Below are 22,449 nucleotides of genomic sequence, written 5' to 3' on the forward strand. Positions count from 1 at the left end.
AAGTAATAGAATCATGGGAATGAAAAGGACATTGCAAAACAACTAGTATTATCCCTCAGTTTTAGAAATCAGAGACAAAGGGTTGCAGCTCTAGAGAAATTAGATAACTTGGCATGGGGCTATAGAACACAGGTTTTCTGCTTTCAGTTCCAGTAATATTCTTTCCACTACTGAGCACTTTGCCCAAACAAAAATTTTCTTTAAGTGAAAAAGAAAATTTTCACCAAACGACCACATGATGGCACTAGGAATACAAAGAAAGATAGGAAAACGCATTAAGTGTGAAAATCTTGAACTCTGTTACTATCAGCTTAAAAATAGAAGGGCTTTTTAGTTTTGGTGGTTTTTGTGTTTTATGATCATTTTCTTTCTTTCTTCTTTTGTTTTGACAATACTGGATATCCTACCCAGGACTTAGCTCCCGAGCTGCACTTCCACTGAAAGTTTCAAGATTTTAGAGCAAATATTTCTTTTAAAAAATCTGAGATATAGGTTATGACAGTTAGGATAGAATTTATATACTTATTATTGGCCACATAATTAGAAAAGAAGCTTTGCATTTATAAAGTGAATAGAGGAAGATAATTGGAGAAACCTTTTCACATCAATTGGAATCAGAAGGCCAAATCCCCTAAGACCATTTGGAAATATAATATCAGCTTCTTTCATTAACTTCCAGAATCTTTACTAGGCAATCAGTTTTTCATGGCAGAGTCATAATTCAGTGATTTAAATTTGAAATTCAGCCAGTATTAAAGTACGTTTTTTACAAAAACTATCAGGAAAGTTTAAGAATTAGCTATGTACTTTCTAGAGTCTTTCAATGTTCTTTCACAGAAAATATACTTAGCAGTTTACAGTAAGGTGCACCATATCTTTACATCACATCTAAGGTTAACTTTGATTCAGGAATTAGATTTGCTTATTATTATATCACTATTTATTGAAAATTCTGCATATCTTTGTAAGAAGATAGTGAAGATAAACATGGCTATCTTGTGGTCATTTTGTAAGATTCAATGCATACGAGTATTTTTAGAAATAAAACAGTCATCCATCCTTACATATAGCGTTGAAGACTTTCTAAATTTAAGTGACACCTATGTGATTAATCAACTTTAAGGATATATGACAGATGAATATACAAAATCCAAATGATAAAATGTATAGAAAGTGGACATTTTCTAATTTAATTTTACATTTACGGTAATGGATTATCAATTATGTAGAAATAATTAATATTAATAACTTGAAAAGGATATGAATGTACCAAAATCTTAATAGCTATTTTCCTAAGAGGATTGAAGGGAGTTAAAATGTACAGGGCAGAGGTGGCACTGAACCGGAAGATGGCCTTCCCTTTATTCAATACTATAAAGGTCTGTAAGACAGGAACACAACAAACAAGGGTAAAAGCATAAACCACTTAAATGCCATTATTTCCAGTTTTTTTTTATATGAACAATTCTAGAATTGTACAGAAAATCATGGTAATCACAACTTTTTGATGTGCACCATGGACATGGACTGTATGTAACTGGATCTGTTCTTAGCTAGGGAAGAAATCTAACGTTAATACTTACCTGTTTTACCTGATACTTACCTGTAATTTTTTTGTACTTAGGACACAGCTAAGGAAATTGTTGTTTTCTTAATATTTTAAATGCTTGTGTTAAATGAAAGTTTAAATGTGTGCATATTTCATTTTTATTTATAATGTTGAGATATTACATTAATAATAATTTCTTTTCCCATTTCAAATATGCTGAAACAATCCTGAGGAATGCAAAATCATTCATTAAAACTGGTAAGTATTTTTGGAGTAAGTAGTCTTTTATATCTGTACTTATAAATAAGCATCATTATTCCAAGGGTAACAGACATTAAAAGAATTCACCATCAAACCCACACTTGCAGTACGTGAGTGTAATCCAGTAACTGATTTCTAGAGGCCAAGTTCCCTGGAGAGTATCCAGGGACCAGTAGGGCTAAATTCTGTATTGGAATTTCTGAGTCAGCTAACACATTGACTTCTAAACCCAATTCACTATCTCTTCTAGCACTTTCTTTGGACAGAGGATAAATTCAGAGCTTCTGAAGAACCCAGAATCTATGAATTCCATCCAGAAAAATTAGGCTTTTTGATAATAGCTGGTAGTATGCAGATGAGATTTAAGAAACAACATCAATGGTATATAAAGGACTCTCACTTAGTGCTTCTTAAGGCATTGTACTGTACTCAAAAAGAGCCAGACATGGGGCAAAGCAATAGCTTTTCTTTGTGGATAACATATACAGCAAAGAGGATTTTAAACTTTCAAATTTTATTTCTTTTTGGGCAGTGCTGGGGATTGAATGCAACACCTTATACAACAGCAGTACCTGAGCTACAGCCGAGCCCAGCCCAGCTTTTTTGACAAGTCAGCCACTGATCAAAAGCTTTGTTCTTTAGCTTTAGGAGGCATATTTGCACGAAGCCCATAATTATGACAAAGCAAGCCATAACTTTAAATTTATTTTCTACTAGGAATCCCAGAAAATTCTTTCTTTTCTATATATAGGCTTCAGGTCATAATGGGCTTCTCATTCCTTTTCCTCTCTACCATCAAGTTTCCCAAATAATCATTTCAAATATTGCCAAGTTGCTGTTTGAAAATACCACTCTTGGGTGATAGAAGTGAAATCTGCTTTGAAAATGTGGTCTGCAAAATGTGGGTCACAGCAAGATAAACACCAACATTGACAGTATATTTGTGTTTAGAAACTTGTAAAGCAATTTGACAAACTAAGTGGGTGTCTATTGAATCTCATAATAAAAAATATAGGAGGTGACAGTTTGTGTGTCAGACTTTCATTGCAATTTTTTAGAATTTAATTTTGCTGCACTTTAAAGAAGATAGAATAGAGCTAGAGAAGCTTTCCTTTAAGCTTATTCTTTGTATTCCTGCTATCTTCTTTGAAGGACTCACTCCAGATCATAAAGATAATTGTGCCATGAAGACAATTTATAGGAAGGGGGATTGCATTGATGGTTAGGAAAAACTAACCACTGATAATTCTTAGTTAGCTTTTTTATGTGATTCATCCAATGCTCTTGTCCCTAAATGACATTTTGAAATCATCATAAAATATGTACAGACTTCTGTCATGAAAATTCCTTTGCTCTAGGAATAGGAATAGGAGCATGCAAGGACACAGAAGGACAAAAGTGAGTTAACACAGGACTAAATATGGCCCACCATTCAAAACTACTGCACATGGCTTCACTCTCAAAATACGTATGCAAAACATGAAAGCTATAGTTGGAGAACTAGTAAAAATATAGCAAGGCATGTACACTCAAAGAATCTCACTAGCTGTAGTGGAACAGGCATGTAATCTCAGTGTTATAGATAGCTAAGTTTGATAGAAACATTATAGGGGTAGGTCTTCGAGGGATTTCAGTGCAAAAGATGAGAACATATTAAACTATGGTCAGAAGCGCATCTGTTGGAGGCAGTCCTCAAGATAAAGACAAAATGATCAGGCTTACATTCTCTCCTAGAAGTAAACAACATATTAACATTAGCACCAGTTGCCCTACTGGGTGTCTGAAACCCCCTGGTTCATCTCTTCCTAAAAAGGTTTTGTTCTTTCCATGTATACTTGCTACCTTACCTGCTTCCCTATTGGATCAATGTTACCTAAGCAGTTAAAGTTGCAATCTTATTGGTTGATCATGGTTTTGTCCCACAGTGTACCCACCTCATGATTTTGCTTTATAAATCTACTCTGTAAAATGGGGTCTGAGACCATCCATTTTTCAGGTCCCCTCTGGTCTCTAAGGTGCTGTCTCTCTTTCAATAAATATTTCCTACTCTTACCTTTCATTGTTCCTTAGAATTCATTCTTTGATATTGGGGAACATGGACTTGGCTTATTTGACAGCTAGAAGTTTGGAAATTTACATTTATTCCCCTATATCATGTAGAATCTCAGTGAAATAAGTGGAAGAAGGTAAGCTTTTGTTTCATAAACTCCAGATTGTGACTTGTTTAAGTATTTGCCAATTGCTTATGCTTTGAATTTTTATGCCTTGTCTTTTGTTATGCATCATTTTTGTTAAGATGATGATGAATTTAAGTTGAGAACATAGGAAGATAATGATGTTTCTTTGATGGAACATTTTGCTTTCACAGGCAAGATCTTGTTTTGGATATGCTGCATTTAGATATAATAGTTGCTGAATTTATTGGTTCTTCTTGACTGATCTGTTTGACTCATTAGACAACAGCATTAGGAAAAAATAATGTTAGACCTGTTTGATGTGCTAGACAATAGTGCCAAGGAAGGATAATGTTAGAGCATCCAGGAGTGGACTTTATATTAACCAAAATGTGAATTTATGAAATGCTGTAAAATGAGTCCTGTTATGATATCTGGTCTATATTTAGGAGCTATACATGCTTATTAATAAATCACCTGACTTCTGTTGCCAGTAAGAGGTAACAGGTCACCAGCCATTCTTAAGACGTGGAGGACAGGTTTCTCTGGGACAGCCTGGTCTGATTCTCCCACTAGAGGAAAATGTTGAGTCTGTCTGCTCTGCCTCAGTTTCATTTTGGGTGTGCAGGAAATCTTAGCTCTTGAGACTCCCTATTCTCAGCTTTCCAGGGTGAGGGTCGCAGCTCATTGGCAAGTTGTCTTAATAACTCACCATCAACCTAGAAGAAAAGATTTCCTTCTGCTGATTTCATTTCTGGCCTTTTCCTATCACCTTGTACTTTCAGTTTTTAGAGGAATGTTTTTGCTAAAGATTAGAGAAAAAGAAACTCTAAACTGTCTCAACCTTTCCCTCATACCCAACAACCAAGAACTTTTAAATTGAGCTCTTAAGAAATAAACATTTGTTAATGCTGAAGACAGGGAAGTCCTTTTAAATGAGCAATACATTCAGTCTAAGGGCGAATTCCCAAACTCCTGGGTTTCACTCTCTTTTACTCTTTCTCTCTCCAGGAATAGATACAGGAAAGTAGTGTCTTGGAAAAACCATGCCCTGGGCGCTACAGCAAAGAAATGCCGAAGACAATCGTGTTGTCTATATAATCACTGGGGCAATCCTTTTAGCAACAAGACAAAACTAAATTTTACTCAAAATCCACTCTACAGTTTCACTCTCTATATCTGCAACACACTTCTGAAACTTATAAATTAAAACCTGCACCCCGATCCCTGGTGCAAAAAACAAACAAACAAAAAACAAAACAAAACAACAACAAAACCCCTCCTGCACCCATCGTTTAGCAATCATGACTTATACACTACTGAAAGTATTTTTCAACCCACTTTGACTTTCCATTATCTCGATTTAAAGCCCTGTATTACTCTCACCATCTTGTTTTTGACTGATGTTCCCCTATTTTGTTTTGCTGGATAGTATCAGGTTTGAAAGTTTAGGCATCAGCTGAGAAGATAATGAGATTCATTATAACGCCCATTCTCGTTGACTTTTATCTACTTTTGAAGACCTACAATGTCTCCAATGTTTTGGTTTTGTCGGTTTTATTCTTTACTGTTTTGTTCAATCGTATTATAACTAAGGATATAGGCAATTCTATTAGAGATAGCGGGAGGCATTATGGTAACCATTGTTGATCACCTTGTATTATGTTTTTACATTATCTATTATGTCCACCCTTTTGACTTGACCGATTCTGTTCTGTTATGTCACATTTGGTTTTACTCTCTTCCAAAAAAGTAATAAGAACCGTGGGAGCAATGAAACCCAAAATGTGTAATAGTCATTGTACAAAAGAGAGGAAAAGAAAGTGCTCTAAACTATATAACTGCATGTATATTTAAGTGTATAAGATAGGAAATGATATCACAGAGTTTTATTGGATCACTGAACAGAACTGTTTGCAGTATCATTGTTGGAATGTCCACTTTACAAGCTTTAATTTTGTGACTTGAACAATTATTTCTAAGATGACAATATGTAATCCATGAACTAGTGATTTCCTACTGTTTATTTTTTTTTCTGTAAATCTGTATAACTTGTACCCTTTCTCTGCTTTTTTTTTCTTTTCTCCTTAAATAAAATTAAAAAAAAAGAAGAAAGTATTTTTCTTCCTCTACACCCATAATTGATGAAAGCCAGGCGAAGGAGAGGAGAGGAAAGGAAAAGAGAAGAGAGGGAGGGGGAAAGGGAGAGACTGCAAAGTGCTCCAACCACTTTCAATTTGCCCTTTGATCTTTTTCCTCACTCTCTTCCAAAGAATTAGAAAGCAGTTCTTTAAGTATCTTGATTATTGATTTAATTTTGCTATAAATGCTTCCTTCTTTAAAATGATTATTGCAGCTAGAAATAATTGTAGCTTTTCCTTTTGAGAATGTATGTTGGAGTTAGAGGTATTAGTTTCTTAAAGGTAGAGGAGCAAGTCGATGAGTGACTAGTCCAGCCTGACCAATCTTGTGCTCATTCTGCAGAAGGCAGCCACTTGCTCTTGAGCAGCTCACCTTGGGGGATGCCTTGAGTCGAGATTAAAAGATTATGCGAAATTTTTCTCTTGTGTTTCAAATGAAGAATTAGTTGTTGGATTCTCGTATTCCTTTGGAATGTATTCTTAAGCACTGGAAATTGCTTGACTCACTTGTATTGAGAAAGTGCTGTTTAACAGTTTTTCTGCATCCATGCATGGGCTGCCTACCCATAGAGGAAAAATGGAATGCAGAGAGAAGTATTGATTATGATACTATTTCATAACTAGAATTGTACTGTAAGAGAGAAGGCAAATTGTGAGAATAACGTTATGTTCTGACTTTATTTGCGTTGAGATAATCCTTACTTGTGTTCTAGATGTAAATGAAAGCCACAGGAAAAACAGACACATAAGGCCTTTAAGACACAATTGGCTGCATCTACCATTACTGAATCTGAAATTTCCCCACCTTTCCTTTCAGATCCTAAGGGTGAGGTTTCTAACCCCCCACCCAACACACACACACAACATCTCTCAAAGACCCCTTGAGCCACACCCTGATCGAAAAGGTGACTGCTGGAAGTTGGACTGTCTCATGAGACGGAAGTCCCAGGGCTCAGACCCATCTTACCAGCCGAGCCAGCAAGGCTGAAGGGCCCCAGTGCACTCTCTGCTTTCTCCCTTTGGCCAAATTGTCATCTCCATGGAGGAGCCCTGGTTAATCATGTATATGGAGGGAAAACAGACCAGTCTATTACTGGCAAGTCTCTAAATTCTTTTCAACCTTGGTCTTCCTCCAAACCACCATACTTCCTTAAAAGGAGTCACAGGAGAAGAGATAATTCAACATTTCTCACAATCCTTAGACTGGGAACAGGATGGCTTTCTCTTCCCTCAATCCTTTTTGATTATGCCTGAAAGTTCAGCTTTGCTCCTGAGCAGAGATACCTTATCTTGCATAAAGATGTAACATGCATGTACCTAGGTCGTGTTTGCTGTGTCTCCCTTGTGGAGACAGAAATAAACTCTAAAGTATGGACAACTCTTAGAAATAGGAAGAACAGTAAAATAGAAACAGAAAGAACAATAAAAGCCATTGTGGTGCAAATACATCTCAAAGATCCTACTGTTCTTTTCTCACCAGAGACAACACTTCTAAGGCCTAAAGTTAGAAGAGGAACTTAGACCTCTTACTGTCCTTGCAACACTGAATTTTGGGAGTTCAAAAACTCACTGTAGAAGTTGGTACAGGGCCTCAAATTAGTACTGCTAATGCACCTGTTACTATCTAACTAGTACATGCTCTTTTCTCAGACCCCAGATGTTGGTTGGTTTTCAGTTAGATTTAAAGGATGCCTTCTTTTGTATTCCTTTACACACAGATACCCAGTTTCTTTTCACCTTTGAAAATCCTCATGAACAGGCTCTTAACTGACTTGGACTATACTTCCTCAAGGGTCCAGAGACAGTCTTCATCTTTTTGCACAAGTGCTTTTCCACTATTAGGCATATTTTAAATTTTCCCAAGCCACAGCCTTGTAATATATAGATGACACTCTGGTTATGTGCCCCCTTTAGAAGCACTTGCTAGCTAAGGCAACCATGTTCGACTGAAATTTCTAGTAGACAGAGGTTATAGGGTCTCTAAGTCTAACACACAGCTTTATATCTTGAGTAAAATACTAGCGGCTTATCATATCTAATGGACTGGGGGAAGAGAGAATTAAAGCAATGTTTTCCTCCCTATAACCATAGGTGCTTCTAGTCCTAGAAGTTTCAGGTTTTGTCATCTTTGGATACCACAATATGGTGAGATCACATGACCCATCTGTCACTTTATAAAGGAACCTCAAAAGGCAGATACTCATATTTTAACCTGGGTCCCTGATTCCCAAACTACATTCCAAATGCTTAAACATCCATTTATATGTTGATGAAAGGTGGGGTATGGCTTTGGGAGTGCTTATAAAGGATCAAGGAAGTCACTTGCTCAAAAGCCTGTAGGGTATTTGAGTCATGAATTATATGTGGTATAAAGGATGACCTGCCTGCTTTAGAGCTGCATGCCATAACTCTCCTGGTATCAGAGATATCCAAACTGACTTTAGGCAAAGATCTCACTGTATATATATCCTACAATGTGGCAGGACTTTTTTCTTCCTAAGGGAGCCTATGTCTATCAGACAACTGAGTTCTTAAACACCAGGTTTTACTTTTAGAAGGCCTAGCCATTCAAATAAAGACATGCTCGTCCTTAAACCCTGCTACCTTCCTATGAAAAAAAGAGAAAATTGAAGCCAAAAGACTTGACTGTGGACAAGTAGTTTTCCACATGTACACAGCCAGAGAAGGCTTGATAGATATATTGCTACTGATCCTGATTTGACCATCTTCTGTGATGACATTTTCTTCATGGAAAATGGGACAAGCAAGGCAGGTAGGCATTGGTGACTATCTGATGCTTGAAAGTTCTTCACTTGCCCATGGGATTAGTGCTTATTGGGAAACCCTGCAGTGAGCCCATTATGGACCATGGTGAGAGAGAGAGAGAGAGAGAGAGAGAGAGAGAGAGAGAGAGAGAGAGGAGAGAGAGAGATAAGGAAACAAAGAAAGGGCAAGAAACAATATCAGTACAGCAGGGATCTGGAATGACCAATTGTTCATGAGGAACAGAAGGCCAGGCAGCCAGAACCTTGGCATTTACTGATGGAGAAGGGAATTTTACAGGGGGATTATTAGATGACGCACAAGGGTGGAGGTGATCTTATGCTAAGAGGGATCTTGCCTGGAGTGTCTTTTAATCTTAGTGGTTTTGGTTTTAGTGGGTGGGAGAGGACGGTTCTCCCAATAAAGATAATGGAAATCTCAAAAGGTTGATACCAATAATCCTAAATCTCCATTTATTCCTTAGGGATGTATACAAAATTAGCCATTGTGAATTTGTGGTCCCAAGGAAGGTTTAGCTACGAGGACTCATAACTCTATCAGGACTTTACAATTTAGTAAAGGACAAAAAGCTGACATTTATACAGATTCAAAGTATGCTTTCCTAGCATTGCATACCCACACAGCCATATGGAAAGAAAGAAATTATCTGACAGCCAATGGATTGTCCATTAAGGACCATCAGGAGATAGATGAAGTTTTATCATCTGTCTGTATGCTCTCCAAGTGATAGTAATTCACTGTAGAGGGCACCAAAAAGGAGATGAGAAAATATTTCAAGGTAATCAAGTGGCTGATGCAGCTTCAATAAAAAAGCTGCTTTAAGGCTCCTTTGATGTGGGAAGGATCTCTTAATTTTATTTGACCCAAATATTCTCAACAAGAAATCAAATGGACTCTCTTCCGTAAGTGTCAGTTTCTCCCACCAGCCTGGTTAAAATCAGGTGATGATAAACTGTTCTTCCCTGGTGCTAGTCAATGGAAAACTAAGTCTCCATGTTAAAACTTTCACTTGGGGAGAAACGAGACCAACCAGATGGCCTCAGGGTTATTCATAGGAAAGAGATTTTTCTTAGACAGTACAACAGATAGTTAAGACATGTGACTTCTGCCAAAACAGTAATCTTCTTCATGGCACCATGGTCTCCCCAGGCATCCAGAGACATGGTAAAAGCCCTGGAGAAGATTGGCAGCTCGATTTTACTTATATGGCAAAGTGTAAGGGGATCCAATACCTACTTGTCTGGATACTTTCATGAACTGAGTTGAGGGCTTTCTTTGTACAACAACAACAACAACAACAACAACAAAATACAAGAAGTGGCAAAAGTTTCGGTCATAGGAATAACCCAAGATTTGGTTATAGTGATAATGGCCTTCCTTTAAAGCAACAGTCACACAGGGTGCTTCTCAGGCACTGGGCATTCCCTGTCATCTCCATTGTGCATGGAAGCCACAATCATCAGGAAAGGTAGAAAAATGAATACGACCCTAAATAGATATCTTCATAAAATGGCTCAAGACATTCACCTCTCATGGCCTCATTTACTACCGTTAGCTCTTATCAAGTAAGAAATACACCTCAAAGCCTATGCTTCAGTCCATTGGAAATGCTTAATGCATGCCCTTTTCTCACTTAGGATTTTCTTTTTGATAGAGAAACAGATCTCGCACTAAAATATGATACCTCACTGGCTAAATAAATTCCAGCAGACTTTTCAACAGCTAATGGAAGCTCAGGCTAAACAGAAGGGAAATCTTACCTTCCACCTCAGAGATTTAATATTGGTAAAGTCTCTTCCTTCATCATCTCCTTCCCTAGGACCAACTTTGGAAGAACCATACACCAAGATTCTGTCAACTCCATCAGCTATCAAAGTAGCAGACCTAGACTCTGGACACATCACACCTGACTCAAGGCTGGGGATCTGTCACTGAGTCTGAGCAACCATGCAAATGCTCTTGTGAACCCACAGAAGACTTAAAAGTCTTGTTCAAAGAGAAAACAAAAGTTTCAGATAAGTGATCTCAGATGTTATTCTTAGCCCTTTTTCTAGTTGCTTTCTCACTCAAAGGAGAGTGCAAACCATGAACAGAGGAAAGAAAGAGAGACAGAGACAGAGACAGAAAGAGACAGACAGAGGAAGAAAGAAGGAAACAAAGAAGAAGATAAGAGGAAGATAGTGTGGAAAAGCAAAAGGCAGAGCCGGAGCACCCAGAGAAAAGTGGGTGGGGGACAAGAAACATTTTGTTCTGAGAGATAAAACAATAAGAGAAACCTGAAAGTGAGGGGCTCAATAAGGGTTCTGCAAAATGAATCTAATGAAAACACAGCACCCTTATTGTTGCCAAGTAATTCTAAATTTAAAATTTTGTGATGGAAAAATCAACCCTTTGAAATAAAAGTTAAAGGAAAATGGACAACATTCTTATTTGCTCAAATCTTAGGTGGAAGTTTCTACTGATTTTAGGATGTATTGCAATTATTTATGTAAATACATGGCATATATTTCCAAGTGTGTTCAGATTATTTTATAATTTGATATTTGTGAGATTTGTTTGTAGTATGCAAATGCTTGAAGTTTGAATTTATAAGTGAACTAGTGGGTTTTTATTGCACAATAATGTTTGTTCTGTTTTAATTTTTCACAAAAAATACAGATGGGCAAAGTTTTTTTTTTTTTTTTTTTTTTTTTTTTGTTAGAGCTACCCAGAAACATGATAATATTGCCACAATTAAGGGCCATTTTCATAGAATGTTTTCTGCTAATATTCTGATTATCTCAGTTTGAAACATATATGCTTACATAAAAACATCATGCATGTCACTCTATAGTATTTATCAATAGTATTTTTTAATAGTCTTGCAATAAAGCAAAAACATATTTTAGAATTTTAAATGTATTTATATTAGTAAGTTACATTAGTAAGAATTTTAAATTGTATTTGTATTAGTAAGTCCCATTTGGGGCTTTTTATGTATTATTTACACCTGATCTGATGCTGTTTCTCACATGTACGTTTCTCTTAATAGTGCTGTTGATGATAGTGAGGAATAAGGAACATCAAAAGCAAGTAACATTTACATGTAACAAATAAGTAGCACCAGAATTTTCAAATAACAGACATTTGTCTTCCCCTATTTCCCGCAAAAGAAAGAAATCCAAAAGGGGAAAAGCCAAAGACTAGCCAAGACTATATCTTGAACTGTAAGAAAATGTGTAGTTTCAAACAAAATAAGATTTATGAAATTTTAAATTGAGTATCATTTTCTACTTTTGGAAAGAATGCCTTGGATGATGCTGTAGTGAGATATCTTAACATCTTTTAAATCTCCTTAGTTCAACAAAAATTTCATCAATAAAACTCCTCAGGATTGTTTTTATTGCATTAAATGGCTTTGATACAAATGAAACAATTCAAATTGGGGGAGAAGGGAAATAGGCAGATTTGGGCACATCTACATTGACCTGGGGTTCTCTTTACCCCCCAAGATTGATATGAATATTGTCATGACTGAACTTATTTGCAGGAATCAAGAATGCATTGTTTAGTAGGATTCAGTCACTCTTAAAACCTGTGCTTCAGTTCACATGTTACAGGCAAGAGCAAATGTTTTCTTTATAGTTCTACAAAGGAACAGAACGTAAAATTCATGACATTATCTTGTCATGTGAATAATGATTCAAACATGATAGATTTTTAAACATAGCCCAGGGATTGAACCTGAAAGTTAGATTTTATATATAAAAATCACTTTATAGATGTATTTGTAGAAGTAAAATATTTACATATTTTGGGTTGTTCCAGCTTATAAATTATCTATTTCAGTGCAGTTACCTAAATCAAGCAATATTTATAGAACATCTATCTGATAAGTTTTTAGTATGTATGATCATGACATACAATGTAGAAGCAGCATGGACCTAATTTTAGATTTGACTGTTAATTCAATTCAAAATACATGTATTAACTTTTTATTTAAAAAAATTGTGTTTTTTTTTTTGTCTTTTTCATTTTTATCGGTACCGGGGATCGAACTCACGACTGTCTGCTTGCAAGGCAGGTGCTTATGCCACTGAGCTAAATCCCCAGCCCCTGTATTAACTTTTTAATACAACATTTGCCAACCTCTGTGTGATAGCCTTGTCAAGAGAAAGCAAAGATGTGTAAGTTATTATGTAAGCCAAAGATAGGTAAGAAATTTATCAGGGCAGGGTTATAGCTCAGCAGCATAATGCCTGGTCATGAGTTCAATTTCTGGTACAAAACAAAACAAAAAAAGAAATTTCCAATTAAGGAATGCTCAGCTATCTATACTAACAGACATAAACTTAGAAAACTTGGTGGAGATTCATCCAGACCAACACTGTCCAAAACAAATATAATGTGAAGAATATAATGTGAAGATATCAGAGATATACTTTCAACTTTCTACTGCCTAAGTGCCATGCATTAATTTTTTCCTAGTACAGAAAAAAGAAAGAAGTAAAATAAATTACAGTAGTATTTCATTTAACCCAATATCATGACGCAACATTATCCTTATCACTGGAGAGTGAAATTTAAAATTATTGAGAAATTTTACATCATTTTTTTACACAAAGTTTTAGATCTTCCAAATTTAGACTTGCCCTATATATGTGGGCACAGAGTTTAATAAACCATGATTTTCCAGCTGCCTTTTCTAAATCTGTAGCCATTGTTTTAAACTTTATTTCAAACTGGAGATTTCAGTCCTTCAAGTACATAGTTAAATTAAATATAAGCTCTGAGTTTTTTTTTTTCTTTTCTCAGTGCTAGAGATGGAACCTGGGGCCTTCCTTGCATATGTGAAGTAAATATTCTACCACAGAGTAACACTCCAATTGTGCCACATTTTAAGTGCTCAGTAGCCACATAATGGCAATTGTCTAATGTACTGAATAACAATGACTAGACGTCAACCATTATTTGTTCAGCTACCTTATTCTTTCTCTCTCTTTAGCAACACTTGCTAGATACAAATCATATCTGGGTTTCAAAGAAAAGACAAGAAGCTAGTTACATGGAAAAACGGATATGCACCCTAGTAGTAATCAGCAGCCTAATGATCTGGAAAACAACATTAGGAAAGTGTAGGTAGGATTTATTTCTTGTTAAGAAGGTGCACCCTGCAATCATAAGCCTGGTTAAAAGCTGAGTCTCCTGTCTCCTAGCAATAAGATTCCAGATCTTACTTTTCTGTGATTCAGTTACTTCATTAAAGAAATGAAAATTAAGACACTAGTCTGAAAGAGATGTGATTCTAATTCGAAATGTTGGATTTTGATGCTCAGTGTTCTGTACTTTTAAAAAATAAATAACACAGATGATTCTGCAGTAACAGGGCTGTACACCTATTTTGCCTAAAAAAACCAATGAACATATGTTTTATATGTAAATTAACATATTTCCTCTCAAATTTTAACTGCACAGTCACTAAGAAAATTATGGGTTTTACAGAGGTTAATATTCATGAAATTGTACTTGTTATAATCTAATAACCTTTTCATGCCTCTAAACCTATTTGTAGCTTTTTATTTATAATAATAGCTATTTATATAATAGCTATTTGTTTATAATAATCAAGTATGGTTATTGACTTTAGTAAGTCATGATTTTCTGGTTTCCTTTCTAAAATGTACCCATCTTCTTAATTTTTACTTATCTAAACACTATGTTGCTTCAAATACAAAAAAACAAAAGCTCTAACTTTGTATTTTATCTAAATCTTGCTGGGAGATTATGCCAATTCTCCATGATGAAGATAATTTGTTATAAACCACAAACATATGCTAATAAAAAAGAAAGAAAAATTGTCAAATGACAGGACTGACTCCAAATTTATTGCTTTTACCATCTTTTTCAAGGCGTTGGGTAATAAGTCTATTTGCAAATGCTAGGAAACCTTTTAACCATTGCACTCCATACCCAACCCTATATATTCCTTATAAAATTTAATTCATAATTAATGGCACTTGCAACTTTATCACCATATATAAAAATATGTTGCTCTGAATATGATAGTAGACTTCTAAGTTGAGCTCTCAGACGTAACTCTCTCCCCTTGATACATCCTTGACAGTCAGCCTACAGAAATTTGTCTCTAGCTGCCATCCATACATCGGATCCACCTTTTCCCATCTCTAAGCAGTTCACAAATTAAGTATCTTCGTTTTACCATACATACACTCCACCACGATGTTTCAAATGATCCAAATGTTTCAAATGAGCCAAATGATCATGGACTGAAAATCTCCAGCCAAATTAAACTTCTCCTCCTTTAAATTGCTAGTAAGTCCTATTGTCCCAGCAATAGGAATACTTCTCTATTTTCCTGCCCACTTGTTATAACCTGTGGCTTCAGGCAAAGATTTATCTCCTTTTCTAGCTCATCAGAGGATAAAAATTTTCCTGTAGTTTCTCTAACTGACTCTGATGTGAGAATGTGGCTTTCTTTATTTTTCTCTCCTAGTGTTATTCAATTTTCTCATGTGGCCCAGGGACAATCCAGAGTAGAGCTGCATACATTTGCTTATTTGTGGCCCATCAAACTTTCACATATGGTTTCACGTAGTTTGAGACATGAATTCTAAGCCACAAATCACAAACTAAAAGTCCCACAAAAAGCTGGGTGGCTGTGTGTACCTGCCAATTTTTGGCAGGCAAGTCATGAATGCCAAATTTGATATTATAAGAGAAATCCAAACTATGAGTGATTTGTGTGTGTGATATCTACTAACTTATAAAGGGTGGAAAGTATTCAAAAGTATTCAAAAGTATTTAAACAATATTGTATAAGTCCAACAAAACAGATCAGTGGGCTCCATGGCTCATTAGTGTTTTAAAAATTATGCTATAATCTCTTAAAAAGCAGAATCTGTACTCAGAGGAAAGTCTGTAAATTGTTTGTCTCTGCTTTACCCAGGTGGGCCAGTGGACAGATAACCCCATAGCAGGTGTCATGCTAGAGTTTCACCAGCCAGGGGTGTGGACACTCTGATCTCTACCTCAGCAGAATAGAGAAATCAGTAAAAAAAAATCAGTAAAAAAAAAAATCTGGAATAATTTTTCCAGTCCTGTATTATTGGTATAAACCATGGTGGTATACTATTATATGGCTGGTTAATTTTCCTTGGTATAAAATGTCTCTGAGAGAACCAAGAGCAAATTATTCCCCTTTGATCATCTCAATGAAATGATTATAAAGATATCAAACTTAGTTAATGTGATTTTAAGGACAAAGAAAAATAAAACATATCCGTGCAGATAGTGAATTTTAAGTTGTCACATAAATATCATGGTTACTATATTTAAAAATGTGTCTCTGTTAACCCACACACTGAGAAGCATTTCTCATAGTGGGCTTATTTATAAAATGGAATTTTCAAGTTCAGTTTCTTTCCTCCCAAATTTCAAATCTCAGAAAATGATTCCATCAGTTTTCTCCTGTCTGGTACTTAAACTTTATACCTAGAAATTGTATTGTGATTCTATCTATTATTCTCTAACTTCATTCTTGTAAGGTTAGAACAAGCTTCTGTGAAGATTCCCAACTTACTTTTCTTTTCTCGATTAGTTCATTGTGTTCTCCATAGAAGACTTTGAGTGATTTGTAACAGTGTGAAGAGGACCATTTTCTTCTATAGTCAAAGCCTTCCAGAGAATTCATTTCATTTGAAAATAAGCATTAAATCCTCGAGATGTATTAAAATGTGCACTTAGCCCCAGGCCCACATTCCTAACGTCCTCGTATTCTGTGCTTCCGTGTCATAGTACAACTCTATTATATGACTTTCATATGCTATTTTCTTTTCCTCTCCTTTAAGTCTTCAGTCATTTCTTTACAGAGCCTTACTGAATTTCCTTCTTTAATACTTTTTGAAAACTGTTATCATTTATTAAGATTTTAGTTTCTGCACAGGTAGGAGATTCTCAAACAATGAAGTGAGCTGTTGGGGTTTGGGAAACACTGCCAGCTTGGCGATCAGACTCATGTCCTATAAAATGACAGTCATAGAGGGGTAGGATTAGAAGCTATGGGTTTATTTAGAGTCTATTTCTGATTTTTGTTTCCAGTGGTATCACAGAGCTACAATTACAACCGGAAAGCATCACAGCCATGCACTCGCAGATCTGGTTTCAAAGTTAACATCTTACATCATGGCCATGAGGTCTTAGTCAAAATATAAACTTATGTTTCATGATTTTTAAATAAAGAAAGAGCTATTTTGAAAGGATATGTGGACTTTAAAGGAACTTTAGTATCCTAAGTAAATAACCATTATTTTTCCCAACCTAGGATAATGTCTGTTTCAGCCCTCACCATTCTCATGACTTTAGAGAAAGTCTCTGCTCCATTGTCTTCTGATGTGGGCTGGATGAAACTGACCCAACCCTTAGCAATATGGGTCAACACATGACCCTAACTTGGCCAAATAGATCATTACATACCTTTGGCCACAGTCATTGGCTCAGAGGAGACCCCATGAATTAATTAGATGCAATTTTAGGACTTTTAATAAAGTATTTATCTACTTACTTATTTTGGGTATCAAGACTCAAACTCAGTACCTCACACAGTACTCACAGTGTTGCACCACTGAGCTATAGCCCAAACCCTTGACCCACCTTTTAAAGAGAACATAAACTTTTTTTTCCTGGGATATTTTAGGCTGTAGGATATTAGCTTAGTGCTGCTGATGGCACCTTGTGGGAAAGCCTGCCTATAAATTATGTCACCACAAGTAAACATAGAGCCAAAATAAGAACAGTGCTGATTATGCTGCTTTAAGTATGGATCGTTTACATTAAAACTAGACTGAGCCCACTCGTGCTCCTCTTTCTTTTCCTCTCTCTTTATCTCTCTTCTTCTATTTCTCCCTCTGTCTATGTCCTTCTTTCTCTTTTCCCTCAAAAGTAGTTAGGTTTTGGTCACTTTATTTGGAAAGGTATCTTACTAATACAACACATAACCAATAAATATTAAATATATTTTCTTTACTAACATCATCACCTTGAGACTGTTTCAGAAGCAGAGACTGGAGGTGGCAAAGAAAGAGGCAGCATAGAGGAAAAATAATGAGTGAGGAGGAGGAAGAGTTGCAAGCCATCTAAAAGGCTTGGGATGTCAGAGACCCGGTGATTGGTCGTTTTATGAAAGCTGAGATGCAAAGAACAGTTGTAAACCAGAGCCTGTCCATGTGACAGTTCATGTCCTGAGAAGCTTTTGATCATCATCTATCTTTCCGATTTTCTCTTAAATTACATTTGCATGGAAAAGCTCCATAGTGTCAGTTAAAAACGTAACACAGACCTCCATCCTAATATTACAGCTAAAGCCCCTAAAGCAATGACAAGCCAGATATGAACCTGAATTTGAAGTCCCTCAAGAAAGACTTCTCATGTAGCTTTGGGGCAGAGGAGCACACATCTTCCTAGGGCAGATGATGGAAGACATAGTTTTTTTTTTAATTGCTCATAAGACAATCAAGGACAAAGCACAATTTTTAAATGAGTACATATCTGCATTCCATAATTAATACACATCCATTTTTGCCACAGATCTAAAATATCTCATTCTATTTCCAGTAAACTGCCACATTGTCGAAAGGATATTTCTTCCCATGGTACTAATGAGTCATCTGAAATTTTGAGAACATGAGAAAGGAGAAATGTTCTGTAATAAGGCGTAGGCAAAGAATTTGCATATATAGCCAAATGATACATCAACCCACACTATGAAAAGAAAACTGTGAAAAAAATACTGTAAGGAAAAAAAAGCTGTGTTCATAAGCTAAAAGGTGTCTTTTTACGGAGCAAAACAAACAAACGGAATCCTACTTGGAATCCTGTTCTGAAGACCACTGGATCAGAGCAAACATCATATGATACATTCTATGACTGTATTATGAAAGGCATGTTATCTTTTTCATCCTTTTGTACTGACCTTGGGCTTCTGAAGGTTTAAAACATCTGAGTGTCTGTGAAGCTCCTAATGCCTCCACGTATAAGGAAAGGCTTCGATGATAGTTATTACTATTTCTTCAGTCATTACTATAATCGCTGATCTTGGTTTAAAATACTTTTAACAATTTTAGTAGAATGTTTGAATATTATATAATTTGAAACTGGGACAAAGAAGATAAAAATATGTGGGCATATGTCATAAGAAAATCCACCACCAGCAGTGGCATTTTATAAGCACACTGACATTGTCTTTGTAAAAGATCAGAGACACTTTCAGTGTGTTATGCTATTTCTACTTACATAAATTCCTTTGTGTGCACACCATTGCACTTTAACCAAAAATATAACATAAAGAATGGGTTATGAAACCATTTTTTTCATCATTCCTGCTGTTGTTTGAATGCTTGTCTCTTGCAAAACTCCTCTTGAAATTTAATTGTCATTGCTACGGAGAAAGAGGTGGTGACTGTTAGAGGATATTAGGCTATAAGGGCTTCCTCTGGTTGAGACTGAGGCCGCTATGCAGGGTAAATTTTGACCCCTCTTGTTCTTTTGCATTTCTCTGCCTTGCATCACACAAATGACCACAAGGTTTACCCTTGTACCAGCCTCTCAATCTTGGACTTTTCAGTCTTTATAATTGTGAATCAATAAATTTTTGCTCAGTATAAATTATATGATCTTGGATACTATGTTATAGCAAAACAAAGAAGTTAAAGTAATCATTATGGTTTTATTCTATATATTATTAAGAGAGAAACTAGATGCTTTATATATTGATGCAAAAGACACATTAATTGTTGTGTTGTAGCTCAACCTTAAGGATGTTATATGTTTAGCTGGATGTGTGCATTTAACAAACACACTTTGGATAAGTTCACACTACAGATATTGGAAATGATGGTAAAATCTTATTCTATGTAGAATTTCCCTACTGATATTTGCACCATTAGACCCTGTAATTATTCTGGAATATTATGTGTGTGTACTGAATTATTTAATTGAGAACTGCTTTACCAATCTCAGATATTCACCACTAAAATAAAATTAGTCCAGCCAGGTGTGGCGGTATATGCCTGTAATCCCTGCACTCGGAAGGCTGAGTTAGGATTGTTGCAAGCTCGAAACCAGCTTGGATTACAAAGTGGGTTCAAAGCCAACTGAACTGCATAGTGAGATCCTGCCTCAAAAAAAAAAAAAAATAAAGAAAAAGAAAAAAAGAAATTACTTGACAAAATTTAAAAGACATTATTTCTTAAGAAGTAGAGAATTCCCTTAAATAACTACAATCTTAACCATAAAAATTTATTGAGAATTTATGATTCTTCATTATTAAAATAATTCAATTATGAAAAAAATTAATAAAAAACAGTACACAGATAATGCAAAAAATTTTAAAACAAAAAATGAACAGAAAGGAAAATTTGATCTAAAGGACATCATATTAGTATTTAGTATTTCAGCATTACAAGAAGTTTCACCTGCTTTGCTGTTAAATGACTTACATTTGAGGATTTGCTTACTGTCAACCCAATGAGAAAGCAAAAGAAGTACCTTACTCCGAGGCAAACTTCCTCCTGATCAGAATGTTTTTCTTATCAGGTTGTTCTACTTTCACATCTTGATTTAAATTAAAATATTGCAATGCTTTTTCTTTCTCACACAATGTGCACGTAAAATTGAGGATAGATCATGTTAAAGGCAAGTTTATATAAGGAAATTAAGGATTGATCATGTTAGAGGCAAGTTCAAATAAGAAAATTAAGGATGGATCATGTTAGAGCAAGTTTAAATGTTAAAGGCAACTGACTGACTAACTCTCAGTTTCATAAAACAACACATTTTTTAGAAGTTTGTATAATTTTGCTTTCTTTCTGCCTTTGTATCCTTTTTTTACATATAATTCATTATAAGCCAAACATGCACTATGTCTTTGAGGAATTTCTCCTGAAGAGAATACCTTTCATTAATCTGAAAGGTCTTTAATTTAACGGAAAAGATTGATTGGATGTTCTGGTTTCCATGTGAAGAATTCTATCCTTGTTAACATGCATTAGTTTGGTTTTTCTAGGAGCATTTTACAAACAAGGATACAGAATAGAAACTGGGCTGCTAGATTTCAATTGTGCATGACGAAGGAGTTGATTTCGGGTGAATATAATAATTTTTATATGGTGATTACTATCTAAGAATGAGGTATGGGAGTCTATTTACTGAGGATGGAGCCCACTAAACATCATAAAAGGGGCCTCTGAAGATATTGGGTATGTCCAGTGGCTATGAATTAAGTAACATACCCAGAGTGAGAATGCCTTTACTTTTGAACATATCAGAGTCTTCACTTCCATAACAAAATGATTTAAAATACAGTTTTAAAAATTGTTTTTGCATTTCTAGGAACTGAGCTGGAGAACTTACATCCTCAGCCTCTTCAAACATAATTTTTTAAAAAATCCGAGACCGTATCTCACTAAGTTTTTCATGCTAGGCTGGAACTTCAGAGACTTTGTCTCAACTTCACAGAGTGCAGGAGTGCAGGCATGCATTTTCAATTCTGTACACCAAGAAAAGCCTCAGAATTTGCTTAATTTAAACTTTGGTTTTTCAGCTCTCATAGTAATAATTTTCAAATAATTAATTTAATGACAAAATACAAATTTGCCCCAATTTAAATGGCAATTATGAGAGAATCTCTTTAACCAACTAAGATAAATAAAAGAAAATTAAATCCATAGAAAATAGTTCTTTGTCTCTTCCTTTACTACTGTAGATTGGGCAGATCAGCTTTAATAAACGAAACAAGTGTCATTCTTAATCTGATTATATCCTGACGAAAAAAAATCCTGTAAACATCAGGATAGTCATCTTTTTATGAGGCTTTTGTCTCAGAATTTATAGCAGTCAAGCAGAAGAGATTTGCAAAACTCTGAATTCCTCAGAAAAAATTACTGAATTTTTCTATGCATTTGACAAAGACAAACTACATACAAAACTGGATATCAGTAACATTTCCTAAAAGTTTTAGGGGAATTTTGAGGCCCATAGCTAATTAAAACTTCTATTTGCTTAATTATAAAATTGTTTTCCTGCTCTTCAAACAAGACTTCACAAATGTACTGTGTCTGGTGAAACGATAATAAAATGTTAAAAATTAAGTGGTTGTACATTTAATAAATATCAATACAAAATCATTTTATTTATCCTTTCCTGTTTTTTCTGTTTAGTTTGGTGGAATAGTGGGGATAATAAAGATTGAGTACTTAACGAAAAAGTATTATTTCAAGCATATGTACAGAGATTGCATGCAATCAAATAATATTTGTAGGTTCTTCAGTGCATTATAATTTTGTTAATTCTTACCAAAAGCAATACATTTCTACCCAAAGATCAAACACCATTATATTTTTATCCAAAGGTAAATAATTTGCAAAATTGTAGTTTACAATTTTTCTACAAGGGAAAATGTTTCCTCAATAAATTAATTGATTTATTATTTATAACATTATAAAGAAATCGGAAATCTGTATAGTATCCATTTTATTCCCATAAAATT

At 35.2% G+C, this 22,449-nt stretch overlaps 1 protein-coding gene across 7 annotated transcripts in view; it reads right to left on the bottom strand.

The window, feature by feature from the left end:
* Scn1a (sodium voltage-gated channel alpha subunit 1) overlaps positions 1 to 22,449 on the bottom strand; it is a 140,983-nt gene that overhangs the window by 54,329 nt on the left and 64,205 nt on the right. For all 7 annotated transcript variants that reach the window (XM_063259197.1, XM_063259202.1, XM_063259200.1 and 4 more), the window contains exon 3: positions 1,261 to 1,381. In XM_063259197.1, the coding sequence (XP_063115267.1) occupies positions 1,261 to 1,381 (121 nt within the window). The remainder of the gene's footprint in view (positions 1 to 1,260; positions 1,382 to 22,449) is intronic.

The sequence above is a fragment of the Cavia porcellus genome, unplaced genomic scaffold (genome assembly GCF_034190915.1).
Source record: "Cavia porcellus strain 051 isolate PalLab524CR breed Dunkin Hartley unplaced genomic scaffold, mCavPor4.1 scaffold_12, whole genome shotgun sequence".
NCBI lineage: Eukaryota > Metazoa > Chordata > Mammalia > Rodentia > Caviidae > Cavia > Cavia porcellus.